This window comes from Rosa rugosa, chromosome 4 (genome assembly GCF_958449725.1).
Source record: "Rosa rugosa chromosome 4, drRosRugo1.1, whole genome shotgun sequence".
Lineage (NCBI taxonomy): Eukaryota > Viridiplantae > Streptophyta > Magnoliopsida > Rosales > Rosaceae > Rosa > Rosa rugosa.
The window spans coordinates 48,732,842-48,746,638 of record NC_084823.1 but is presented as its reverse complement, the minus strand read 5'-3'; the positions used below and the strand labels follow the sequence as shown (position 1 = coordinate 48,746,638).

General features: G+C 38.4%; 2 protein-coding genes across 4 annotated transcripts; both read right to left on the bottom strand.

Annotated features, from left to right (window-relative positions):
* Positions 1-3,494, bottom strand: LOC133743568 (serine/threonine-protein kinase STY13-like). Of its 2 annotated transcripts, none has more exons than XM_062171544.1 (7): positions 2,971-3,494; positions 2,675-2,834; positions 2,086-2,218; positions 1,747-1,942; positions 1,066-1,190; positions 827-985; positions 1-715 (listed from the first exon to the last, which is right to left on the bottom strand). In XM_062171544.1, exons 2-7 carry the CDS (start codon positions 2,803-2,805, stop codon positions 407-409), a joined length of 1,053 nt encoding a protein of 350 aa, XP_062027528.1. In that variant the 5' UTR covers positions 2,806-2,834; positions 2,971-3,494; the 3' UTR covers positions 1-406. The 2 variants fall into 2 exon arrangements, with proteins under 2 accessions (XP_062027528.1, XP_062027529.1); XM_062171545.1 differs by having other exon boundaries at positions 2,675-2,809.
* A 665-nt stretch (positions 3,495-4,159) lies between these two features.
* LOC133741737 (protein JOKA2) lies at positions 4,160-8,337 on the bottom strand. Of its 2 annotated transcripts, XM_062169468.1 has the most exons (7): positions 8,081-8,337; positions 6,149-7,188; positions 5,916-6,039; positions 5,575-5,826; positions 5,287-5,436; positions 4,557-5,183; positions 4,160-4,440 (listed from the first exon to the last, which is right to left on the bottom strand). In XM_062169468.1, exons 1-7 carry the CDS (start codon positions 8,105-8,107, stop codon positions 4,342-4,344), a joined length of 2,319 nt encoding a protein of 772 aa, XP_062025452.1. In that variant the 5' UTR covers positions 8,108-8,337; the 3' UTR covers positions 4,160-4,341. The 2 variants fall into 2 exon arrangements, with proteins under 2 accessions (XP_062025452.1, XP_062025451.1); XM_062169467.1 differs by lacking the exon at positions 8,081-8,337 and having other exon boundaries at positions 6,149-7,224.
* Positions 8,338-13,797: the final 5,460 nt, after the last annotated feature.

Sequence of the window (13,797 nt, the reverse complement as noted above, 5' to 3'; positions counted from 1 at the left end):
TGACCAGACTAAACTTTCTTGATCCATAGATAATAAACCCCAGATAGAAAGGTCATTTCCTTCTCTCCTTACAAAGAAATGAAGTTGCATTTCATATCCAACAAGTTAAAGGTTAAGCCTCACAAGGAAACCCAACTCCACAGTATTAGATACCATATGTAAGATTTATCTAATTGGAGCTAAGATCCTACATATTTGACTAGATCCAATGGAACAGAGAATATACAAAGCAGGACATTCATCTAAAGTTTAACACGATGAAAATGAATATTGATCAACTTAAACATTTACCATGTTACCAAAATGTACTTCCCCGACTAGATTCTATTGTTTAGGAGCTCCCCTCTGGAGATTATTGACCCGAACAACAGAGGTAGAGATCTTCTCTTCAACTAATGCCTAGCAGTCAATAGCACTGTCTAAAGCAGAAGAAAAATCCTTTTGGCTCATCTTCCGTTTGTGCTTTGGGTGTCTCCCCATCATCACGTACTGCCATCAAAGAGCTTGTACCAGGGGACTCTGGAGGCAAGACAGTGTTCTCGGTGAAAATCCGAGGAGGAATCGCAGGTTCAGGAGGAGCTATGGTGTAAAGATAATCTAGTAGCATTTGAATTATCTGACTGAAATTAGGTCGAGCATTTGCGTCCTCCTGCCAGCACGAGGTTAGGATGAGATTCAACTCCTCTGGGAGGTTGTCAGCACTGGGCCTCACATTCTGAAATGCAGAATATTATCATCAGTAAAATTCTGCACTGGCAGAAAGCTTTGAGAATAGGTAATGCAATCAAAGATGGGAACATTCTTTAGACAGTGAAGATATGCTTACTTTAAAAGCTGCAGCATATGCTGCCTGGAGATTTGACATGCCTTCAAAAGGCAATTTATTGTTTAAGAGTTCCCACAAAACAATTGCAAAGCTATAGGCATCCACTTTATGGTTGTAATGCTTCTTCTCTCCCTGCCTTAAAGTAACAGTACTGTACAACTGCCCACAAATAGAAACTCAAACTCAGTTAAGCAAGTATTTTTAAATGCGATACTTCGAGAGACAGTGGGAGATGGTACCTCTGGAGCCATCCAACGGTATGTTCCAGTTTCGGCAGTCATCATCTCTGTTAATGACTCTTCTCTTGCTAACCCAAAATCTGCTAGTTTAACAGTTTTGTGGTCTGCAGTCAAGAGCAAGTTCTCTGCACCCAAGAATATAAGAGATAAATAAGCAAATGAAGAGTCGCCCATCTTCAATAACTAGCTTAGTTGACTTATTATCATGTACATACTATGCTTGTTGGACACAGACATTTTGCATTTAGCCATTAACTAACGCCAACCAAAGACCAGTCATTACTTATGAGAAACTTATAAAACAAATAAGCAAAAAATTATGGGCTCGCCTTTAATAAGTGACAGACTGGATATATAATCCTAACTTATACAAATATAATATCATCCATAAAGTTGTACACTTGGAAAATGTACAAATAATTGTTCATCCACCCATATCTTTCATGAAGCTAGAAACTGTCTAATAAATGGTTGCTCCTTGAAGGACCGACCATCTTACTAAAGTATCTACTCTTATTATTTGATAGGACATTTAAAGTGTAATTCCCGCTTGAAGATATTGGTAGCGTTAAACTCTGGCACGGTAATGTGAAGAAGGAAATAGTTATTAGTACTAAGAGAATGTTGGGTAATGGATGTCCAAAGATTCCAAAGGGTTTCAACTGGGAAACCAAAACATACCAGGCTTCAAGTCACGGTGTATGATCCCATGAGAGTGTAAGCATTCCATTGCACGAGCAATATCTAGGGCAAAACCAACAGCAACTCGTGTGTCCAAGCACCTTGGCCGCATGTTAAGACAATACTTGCGCAATGTCCCACCCAATAAAAGCTCAGTAACTATTACCATTACTGGCTCCATGCAGGCACCAATAAACTGTTCAAAAGCAAGGAAGCCATATTAATGGTCAGATATTGACACAATAGTATGATCACTATGATTAGATATGGTCACCAGTCACCACAATTTACAAAACTTGAAGTGAAGCAAATGCAGATTGTCACAAAATTAAATCAAACCTTCACTAAATTCTTATGCTGAACTCTAGACAACATTTCAACCTCTCTGGCAAACCGCCCTTGTCTCTTGGTGATCTCTTCAGGAGTTTCTCCTTTATGTAGAACTTTAATTGCAACAGTCTGGTTTTTGTATCTGAATGGAATCCAGAATGCCAAAACCAAAAGGAGTGAGATAATTGCGGAATAACAGGACGCAATAATGAACTATAATTACTTGGAATCTAATAACTTAAGAAACTCAAGTCTCTTTGCCATGCTCAAACCAAATTCATCAGCAACCACTAAACTACAATTTAGTGAAACCTGAACTTCTCCATCATCACCAATCAAATTTGAACCTAATTATAGAAGAAGATTAACATGTAGCTTAGAATGCAAAACAATAATGGAGAAGATACTAGAGGAATGCACAATTTACAAAATAAGAACTTCATGGTTTCCCAAATCTATAGAAAGATGAGAAATTTGCAAATCTAAACAAACAAGGATGGCATTACCCAGAAATCAAGACAACCAAGCTTTTCGCTTTTCACTGAAAACACACCCAATAATTGAAATGCAAAAATCAGAAACTTTAAAGTTTACTTACTTGCCCTCATACACTTTGGCATGAGCTCCCTCTCCAATTCTTGGCCCAACAAACAGATGCTTAGGATCAATCAGCCATTTGGAATCCAATCTGAACTCATCACCAGAGTAAAACCTACTCCCAGATTCCATCTTTCTACAAAATGGAATGAATTCAGCTTCTATACCATAGCAAAATAAGACACATATCAGAACCCAGAAGAGGGAAAGCTTTAAAAAGCTCATTCACCAAGTCAGTGAATTTGGATAAGCTGACAATGAATGACATCTCAAGAACAGAAGCTGAATAAAACTTACATGATGATGTTTTTGGAGGAGGCAAAAGCATGGAACCCCACATGTTCTACTTCTACCAGAGAGAGAGATAGTGACAGCAAAACCCAAAAAACAAAAGCTCAATGCCCAAAGAGATTTTCTTGAAATCTCTTTTATGGGGAAAAGAGAAAGATCCCTCACAAAGGGAACCAACCAACTCTCAATGAGCAAAGCTCTCTCACTGTGTAAAGAGAAAAACTAGAGTGCTTTCATTAAAATTCCATGACCCATGATTGAGATTATTTAAATGGCTCTCTATGAGATTAATTAATCTTTGGGGGTTCAGAAGTTCGGAATCATGGAAGGGATTGAGTGAGTCTATGGTTCAAATATAAGAATTTGGATGGGGAGAGAGATAGAAAGACAAGTTTGGGAATATAGTAATGAGCTCTGTGGGAGCCATAAAACTAATCAAGGGCACATGGAAACTGATCCTGTCAACATGGGGGCAAACTAGTCTGAGAAGAGCCTGGATTCTACCTAGTTCAGTTCCTACCTTTTTTCTTGCTTGGGTTTCACTTCTTTTTAGTCTTCAGGTCACCTCATTAGACTAATTTCTTTAGACTGATTTGTCCCCCTGTCCGTGTAAATTAAGTTCAAAGCAAAAACTCATAACAAGTTAATCAAATTTGGTGACTATAACGATGTTGGTTAACATGTAGTGTTTGTACCATTATTTGCTATGATTTGATGTTACACAGAAGTATTCGAATTAGACAAACCCCAATAATAATTGAAAGTAGTGAATCATCATCTAAGTGTTGTACCTTAACAGATTACTCGAGATATTAGTCATAGTTTAGTGTCACGGGTCTTCCCTATATAATAAGCAAGAGGTCTAGAAAGACTCGGGGATTGACCAATTCTTGTGTTATCAGAAAACAATAAAGCAACCAGAAAAGTTGTGAGGATTTGGATGAGAGGCAACCGAACTGGTGATAAAGAAGGGGCGGCCTGTTGGAAAATGAGCAATATAAGCAGCAGAAAGACTTGTCCTTTGCAACATTAGACAACTAAAGTGGCTTCAACCGCTCAAATTGCCGTGCAACACAGGTGACTCCACCTTATTTATTTCCAATGCCACGAGACTCACCCCTCATGAAAACAATATATGCTTTGCAACATTCATAAATAGTAGTAATCAAAGGAAAGGGGCAGTAGAGACAGAAGATTTACATATTAAAATTCCATAGCTTAGATTAGATATATCCACACCAGTACAAATATAGTAATATAACTTAATTACAAGCCAAAAGCAAAATAAGCATCATATTGCATGGCTAGTGCCAGTCCATTTATTTCTGATAAGTACTATTTATATATAATACTAAGGTTTAGTAATCGCCGTCTTGTCTACAGCTTGTCCCTATTGATAAGATCCATGACCACACGCTTGATGCTTCCATTGTTCTTCGCAAGCAGCTTCTTGTTCATCTCTGTATCACTGAAGCCCTGCAAACACCCAGCACTCCTTTTTAGTTCTAGTGCCCGGCAGTTCTTACAATAACCAACAAAATGCAGAATATCGAAAGTGAATGAACAAGTTATGTTCGGCTTATAGAGCTTACCATTTCCTGCAGCTCTTCAAGAATAGGATCCCATTCAGCAACCTCACAGAGATCATCCACAGACTGCTCCAGGTTGTACTCATTCCTTCGCAGAATTTCCTTGTTCAAATTCACCTGCTTAAATCCCATCTCCTCAAGCTCCTTAAGGAGGGTGTCCTCCACAGGATTTTTTAAGCTGGTCCCTTCAGATGATGTTGGTAGAGTGACAACAGGGGAAGATCTGGGGGAGGGCGGGGCTGGTTCAAATATATCAACAGTGGGGTATGTCACAGTTGAAGAGGCCACTTGCGCAGTAGGGGCTGGAGCACTCTGGTCGACAGTGGGGTATGACACAGTTGAAGAAGCCACTGGGGCGGTAGGGGCAGTAGGGGCAGGAATACTGTGGCCAACCAGCAAGCTATCATTTATAGGGAAGTTGAGATCCTGCTCATTTTCAGGCTGCTTCTCAGGAATGGGAATTGCTGGTTCCTTCACTGAGTTAGAGCTAGAAGGCTGGACAAAGTCACTGCCCACATGTTGCTGAGGAAAGTTCATTTGCTCAGGAAAGTTAACCACGTTTTCAGGGGGCAGGTTCAGGTTCAAACCTTGAAAGCTCTCCAAGAATGAATCCTTGAGGGAAGTATCCACCTGCACAAGAAAATCACAGATGACTTGTCTAATTATGGCACTTCGTTGTAAAGTGTGCTAAAAGGCACGAAAATCAAATCTGCTCTGCAATGAAAGAAGATACCTGAATCAGAACCCAAACACGTTGCCCAAACTTCTGACCAGATGGAGAAGCCATCCTCCAATATGAGATGTACCGTCCAGGTGACTCAGGCGCAGTAAAATCAACAGCAATATCAAGTTCATTTTCAGCCAACACACCATGCGCAGGAATCTGAAAATAACACCAAAAGCCCACAAATAAGAAACAATTAAAAATATTGCCATCTAAAACACAGCAACATAAAGGGAACACATAACAGACTAATAAACGCTGCTTGAACAAATCTAAATAATGTCAAAGTTAAGCTACCTCTATCTCAACTGAATCTGATTTGCTAAACCTGTCTCCACCAATCCACATGAGTTGTGTTCCTTTAGGCCAGATCAAACCCCCATTGTTGCGCATCCGCCAAATCTTGGTAAATGGAGTAGATGGGGCCATTAAGGTACCATCCATTACATTGACATCCAAAACGAAGCGGCTGTCAAGCTTAGGTCGCCCAGGCTTCGCGCTACAATTTCTCAGTATCTTTGGCAATGCTGAAGGACCCATCCATGGAGGCTGACATTTAAGATCAGAAAAAATATGTCAAGTTCACAATGCAAAAGGTGGTATAAAGCAGAAGTTAACATATGAATTGGATTACATACTTGTTCATGCATCCCCTTGAAAGGACGTGGATGGCGATAAGACAAAGGGTGGTCAATTCTAATGTACTCGGCCACATTACCAATACTCGAGAAACAGATACGGCAGAGGTCATAATCTGCTTTCCTGCAGGACCAAAGGAAAGAGACAAAAAGAAAAAAGAAAAAAATCAGCAATGAAAGGTCAATAATGTTTAATTACAATCTTAAGATTGGACACATAATAAGATACTTACACTACGGACTTGAACCGGGGTCCAATTATTGGATGACAACCACATCCATCACAGCGAATACCAGTGTGGAACATACCACCCATTGCTTCAGAATGATTCCTTTTAAAAGGATGAAGACGACGATATGCAACAGGAGCCGAGTCATTCACAATAGGAGTCTCTGAAAATGGACATTGATTGAAATGATTATTGCTCATGTCATTAACAGTCAATGCAGGGATAGCAGAACTTGTAGATCCACCACAACCAAGAGGCTTGCCCTTGACCTGACCACTGGTAACCTTCTCTGACTCCTTCCTCTCCTCAGCAGTATGAAGACTTGCTCCAACTGGTGTAACATTGATGGGTGTGGGTCCGGATGGATTAGAATCAGCAGGAAGAACATTGAGATCAACTGGAGCATTCTGAGGTGGATTCGACATTCCCACATCCTTGGTCACATTTACAGCATCCTTTGCCCGACTGTTTTTAGAGCTAGATTCCTCAGTGGTAGACTTTAAGATGGTTTCTGACTTACCATCGCGCTTCATATCATTGGCAGATGGAGCTAAGGGTTTCTCAGAGGAATCATTCTTGACGCCTGAAACTCCACCAGCCTGAAGTAAATAGGACATTCCCATCTTCGAAAAGCAGTCAACAAGATCCGCAAACCCTGGACCAAGGGCGTTTGGAGTCAAGTCACGAGGAACCCTGGAGATTAGTTCACGGATAGGCTCAGGGGTGATATCTGGCAAGGGATATCTTACAGGGGTAGAACTTCCACTTGATTTGGCATAAGATTTCTCAGATTGGTCAGTTTTCTCATGTACATCAATCCTCAAGAACTTCATATTCTGCCTCATAGCATCACGCAAGTCCTCGTCATCAACCAGAGTCACTATATCACCATCTTCGTCAATATAGGTCATAGTGATGTCAGCATCAAGCTGAAAATTGAAGAGACTATATATTTTGAACCGCAGTCCACCCATGTCAAGATCCAGTTGATCATTCTCATCAACACGAGCATTGAAACGCCTCAGTGTATCCCCATATTTGACCTTCAACACAATCAGTAACATGTTAGAAAAGTTCATAAGGAACCAAATAAATCAACATAGAATGGAAGTACACTGCGCCATCCTTCTCAATGGACTGGATATAAGCAAGAAATGTATTGTTCACACATGGTGACTATCACCTATCCCGACAATCAGCTATAAGGCTACAAAATTATAACACTTTCTAAGATGTTTAAGAATAATGGTCTAATATGATGATATCCAAGAGTGGGATAAAAAACAAGATGTCAAACAAGAGCACACAGAGTAAACCATTCAGAATTGAATGAAGGTTGTTAAACTTCACATCAGGAACAGGAGCAGGGAGGTGTACAGGTAGAAGTTGAATAAACCCTTTCCCATCCAAAAGTCCTCTGAACTTCATCACGCACAGAAAGTCATTGTTTTACCACAAATTTTGTGCAAAAAGAAATCAAAATAGTCTACAAACTGTAAACAAATTACTGATCAGAGCCGATCAGGGCTCAGCTAGATCAATCATTCTCACCACTGAGAGAATCCAAATCATCTAAAATTTCTTTATAACTGCAAACAAAATTCAAGGCGATCACGCTGATCAGAGTCAGCAAGATCGATCATTCTCATCCAAGGCCAGTAAACGATTCAATCAAAACAAAAACAAGCAATCCTTTCGATCAAAAACAGCTAACCTACCGAACACACAAGTATCAAATATCTCTATGTTCATAATAAAACCGATGATCATATAAAACCCCAAAAGCTTCAATCTTTACCCAAAAATTTCACAAATTCTCAACCCTAATCCCAAAATTCGGTCACAATCAAAACAGAGCATAACCAAAACCATCACCCAGAATCAAAAAAAAAAAAAAAAAAAAAAATCGAAGCGTAACAGTTCGAAAAATCGCACCTTGATCACCATAGTAGACGAGGCCATGGCTCCAGAATAAGCGTCCAGTGAGCCGCAAATCCGAACTAAAGATTAAAGAAACCCTAACCCTAACTTGCGTTACGAAACGAGAAAATCGAGATTATGAAGAAAGCTTTGAGCTTTGGAACGTTATCTCTCGGAACCAAAAGCGTACCCGTCAGCCGCTATTACCGCCCTTCTCTCTCTCTCTCTCTCTCTCTCTCTCTCCGTCTATCAGGAATAATAATAAGACTCCCTCTCTCTATCTAATACGCACCGTATTTAAAGCAGCAGGCTATTGGCTTAGCCAATAAGATAATTACTTGACTTTTGGGCCTTTGGGTTTTCTTCTTCCCAAAGATAGCTCTTGATTTGGTTCTGTTCTTCTACTTGCAGGCCCGTTCTATGAAGGAGTGAGCTCGTACGTGGAGCTACGGCATTGGTTTTGGTGTTCATACGATACTATTGTTCGTATTAATGTCACTAATGGCTCTCGCCTACTTTGCCTTATCTTACAGTCTTGATGTGTTTTCCAATGGAATGTTGAATAATGTGAAAGTTTGGATAATTTGTCCTTCCTTTCTAATGATTTATTGACCAATAATTTTTAATCTAAAACGTTCATTACCGGTTCGGATCATAAAAATGAGTTAAACTCGAATAATGTTGGCGGATAATTTTATTTTAGCATGTGATGCCTAACATTGACGGGTAATGTCTACATTTTCTTATAGGTAAATCCATAAATAACGACCATAACACTCAAGGCCGACTCTGAGACCTCATTAAATCATAAAAATGAGTTAAACCGAATAATGTTGGCAGGTAATTTCATTTTAGCATGTAATGCCTAGCTAACATTCACGGATAATGTCTAACATTCTCTTATAGGTAAATAACGACCATAACAACCACGGCCGGCCCTGAGGCCTCAATAAATCATATAACATCATTCTCTTTGGAGATTGAGATGGAGTTGGGCTGGGGTTAGGGCCATATATATGGTGGTGGCAGACTGGCAGCGGTGGATGAGAAAGGTGGAGATAAAAAAAATTGAAATATTTTAAAGTGTAAAAATTTGAGATTTCAATTAAACTGGTTATATATGCAGTGTTTCATTTTACTTCCATATACTAGCGTTGTAGGGAAAAACAGAAAAAGAAAAAGGTATTGCAATGTAATACACTAAAGCACCCTATATTCTATGTGAGAAATTGTCGAAAATTTTACAATCAGTGATCAGCAGTAACGTTATTCCTTCTTTGCTAGCATCATGCAGATCTTTAATTGTTAAAACCCCGACGGGTAAGACAATCTATCAAAACCCTGAGGTGAAGTGATCCTCTTGTCAAGGTCAAGATCCCGGACAAGGAAGACATGCTACCAGACCAGATCTTCGCCGAAAAGCAGCAAGAAGAAGGCTGAACCCTCGCCAACTACAACATCCAGAAGAGTCGATCGACTTTCCACCTTGTGCTTCGCCTCTTGAACGAAGAAGGTCAATCTCGTTCTGCTCCAGTAGTTCTACATGCAGTTGGTGAATACTGCACTCTGGAAAGGTCTAGATTAATCGAACAAGCAGGGGAATTGAAGCTTAAATAACCTCAGCATAATTATATATGAAATGTGTTAGGGCACAATTTCAAACACATTTCTAACTTATCCTAAAAGAAAAACTGCGAAAACAAACTAATTATATCTCAATTTGTTGAATTCATGTCAACATAGCATCAAAATAAAGCTAAAAAAAATCTTCTTCGATCTGAAGCAAAATTTAAAAACGCAGCATCAGCAACAACAATAAACCAATTCCACTGATTCGAATAAGGAATTTCCACCCGGTTCACTTTATCATGCCATTATCTTCAGTAAATTTATATATTTGAAACTTATCAAATCTTTTGACAAATAAATAAATTTTACTTTTAAGGTAGAATATATGAAGCTAGATAAAAACTATGTACTCTAGCTAGTTACCCAATTTCTTTGATAGAATTAATTGAGCTTGTACCCTTTTCTTTTTTTTTAAAACCCCACCCCATTCCCACCCTTGATGGGGCTCGAACTCCTGACCTCTTATATATGAGACCAAAGCCTTACCACCCCACCAAACACATACACCCTTGTACCCATTAATTCATTCGAAAAGTTGTATCATACACTGTTTTAGTAATTTCTCATATAATACGATTCAAGAAAGAAAAAATAAAGACCTTCAAACATTGAACTGTTGATATTTAATTCAAGAAATCAAATTCTGAGGATAGATGGGACAAAAGGGTTACAATTGAAAAACATGATTAATCATCAATGATCGTTTCTTTTATTTTGAGAATAATCATCACTAACTGCTGAGAATATCTCAAAAAAAAGGAACGAGATCAGCGCCAAACAGCCAAATATAAAAAGCCTGAGCATAAAGACAATAGTAGGAGGTGTATATCTTAGAAGTGAGTTCTGCAATTGTTCTCGAGTTACGGGCTCAGGCCGATCCCTGATGGAGGCAACAAAGCCGTCATATAAATTCGGAAGTCCTTTTAGGACGCAAGAAACAAATTCAGAATCATCAACAGGCGACCCTGCTGCTTCTAGGTCATCGGCGATTTGTTTAGCTCTTTCTAGGTATTCCTTCGCCGTCGAGTTACGCTTGTCCAGGTTTTTTAGACGATCCTTGAGCTGAAGTATATGAGTTGTTGCATTTTCAGCGAGCAGCTTTTCCAAGTGTAACCACAGAGCTCGTCCACTCGTGAATTCCACTGTGTATCTGAGTAGGCTCACAGATAAACTTGAATTGATCCAAGTCAGAAATCTTTGGTCCCTCTTGATCCAATTGGTATAAGCTGGGTTTTCGCCTTCTTTTTCTTTCTCTTCAGTCAAAAATTGTGGTGGACACTTCTCTCTTCCTTCGGCGAGATTTAACATGTCAGAGGCCCTCAGAACGTGGATGAACAATGATTTCCACAGTAAATAATTTTCCTTGGTCAATTGGATTGGCATAAGGGAAGAAGTTTGTTGAGCCGCCGCAGCAACTCCGGCAACTCCGGGAGGTTGGAGAAAGGTTGATGATGATGAGTCGGTAGCAGGAGGCGATAGTGACATTTCTGGTTGACGACGAGACTCTTCAATCATTTTGTTTATGTTTAAAAACAAAGGAAACAAAGAAACTTAAAACTGTCTCTCTAAGATTCCACTTCATAACCTAAATATAGTTAAGATTAAGATCCTCTTGGTGTGAAAACAAAAAAAGTTTGTGACACTTAAATAGGCCTCCTGATAGATTGGCTAAAATCGAAAATGCCTTTTTATCTGTACTACTCTTTCGATATGTAGTCTGAGGCTTAAAAAAAAAAAGGGTAAGTTCCTCATATGGAATTCAAGGTGCCATGCTATTATTACTTAATATTCATATATTTATGTAGTGTGAAGGCATAGTTTTCTTTGGTAGAGTACGAATCACATTAGAACTAATCAACTATACAACAATACGAATCACATTAGAACTAATCAACAAAAACACAAAAGAAAAGATAAAAATAGGTTACTGTTCCAAACCCCACTCATATAAAACTTCTAAAGCCCCTTAAATTTTTTTTTTTTTTTTTAATTCTTAAGCAGTGTTTTAATAATTGGATACGACCGACTGTTTTTTTTTTTTTTTTTTTTTTGGAAAATGGATACGCACGACATTAGAATCATTAATCAACTCGACTCTAACTGTATTTATCATTATTGAGGACGTAATTAAGCTACTAGCTTCTTTTATCTTTTGTACCTTAAAACATTTCATGTTGACCTTTTGCAATATTTTCATTTCACATAGATATGCGCTTGCATTGAATGTTAAAATGGTCTGCAAAGATCTAAGTACTATTTGGTCTATGTCAGTTTTGTCATGCCTTTCATTACAATGATGTAATATTGCTATGCCACGAAACACATGAACACATCAAGAATTACAATCGATATAAAATGACATAAAGTACTCAAGCTCAAGTCTAAGGTGAATGAAGCAAACCTTGAGGATCCATTCTCTTGAACTGAGGCAACTAGGATGAAAACTGGTACGTGGGAATGCTCAAGTGAACTCCCAATGAGAAGATTGCTTAACTCACTTACTAAAGCTACTGCAAGGACCTCCCTTATATAGTGATCAGAGTATATCAATCCTCAAAAGTGTTTGAGTTCTACTCTAACTCTATCACATAACCATTACCTATAACTGACCTAATATTAAGGTCATTTCAAGTTATCTTATCTTATTTAGAGACTAGGATATTTTTGAAGAACGTGTGATCTAGCTAAAAAATAATAATATGTATTTGTATATTATAGCATAAATGGTTCTTTTTTGCATGTAATTAATGCTCAAAAATAGCTAATTCATCTGGAATTTTTTTTTGGGGGAGGGGGGGTCCGATTCCTTCCCTAGTACGCACCGTATTGACGTAGCCAATAAAATAATTATTTGACTTTTGGGCTTTTGGGGTTTCTTCTACCAAGAAGCTGAAGTTATTGCTAGATGCCTAGATCTATCGCCGCCTCTGAGGAGCGACGACGCCGTTTCGAATCTCGGCAACGCTGGGAAGAACCACGATTATTCTCCGAGTCGAAGGTGGGAGGAGTTAGACGTGGACTGTTTAGCAAATGTGTTTGCCAAAGTCGGATTAGTTATTGTGCTTTGAAGATGGTTCATGTTATTTTGCAGGTAAGAAGTGTGGATGCAAAAGAAGCTCTTCCACCAAGGGCGTCATCTCAGCAACTGACAGATATGGAGTTGGATGAGTGTGGTGATACGACTCTGCATGATAGGGAGTTGCTGATTTCATCCCCATATGATAATATTGTTCGTATTAATGTCACTAATGGCTCTCGCCTACTTTGGCTTATCTTACAGTCTGATGTGAATAATGTGAAAGTTTGGATAATCTTTCCTGGTACCTTGATCATTAATTTTTACGGTAATCAACGGTTCGGATTATAAAATTGAGTTAAATTTGAATAATATGTAACTAACGTTGACAAGTGGTGTCTAACATTCTTTTATAGGTAATAATGACCGAACACTTAAGGATGGTCTAAGACCTCACCAAATCAAAGTGTAAAATTTTTAATTAAACCGATCGAGTTCAGATCACTGGTCATATATGCTTAGTTTCGTTTTACTACCATACTAGCATGTATTGTAGAAAAAAAAAAAATATATATATATATATATATATAGGATGGTTCTATTCACACACTCATTTTTTCTATTCACACACCCCTTTATTTTTCTATTATTTTAATTCAATTTGTTTTTACAAATTACCCTAACTACCCTTACCCTCCCTTGCAATTCTGATTTTTTTTTTTTTTTTTTCTATTTGGCAAGTCAATCATCCCTAAATCCTAAACCTTTATTTTCCCACATACGAGGACTTCAAAACTCTTTGTGATTCCTTATTTTCCCGCAGGTGAGGACTAACATTGTTGACTATGTTCAGTCGTATTTTTGCTATTATGGCCTTGCATAATACATTTTATTATTTTTTATTGCGAGATTAACAATTACACACTCATCATTGTGTATATACAGCTGTGGATTTTTGGCTAGTTCACTATAAGATGCTTTGATTCCATGCTAATCAGTGTACTATGCTACTTTGCAACATTAGAGATGTTATTACATAGAATCTAATTGTTACATACTGAAAATAATGTTCCAAAGTCCAGGTTTT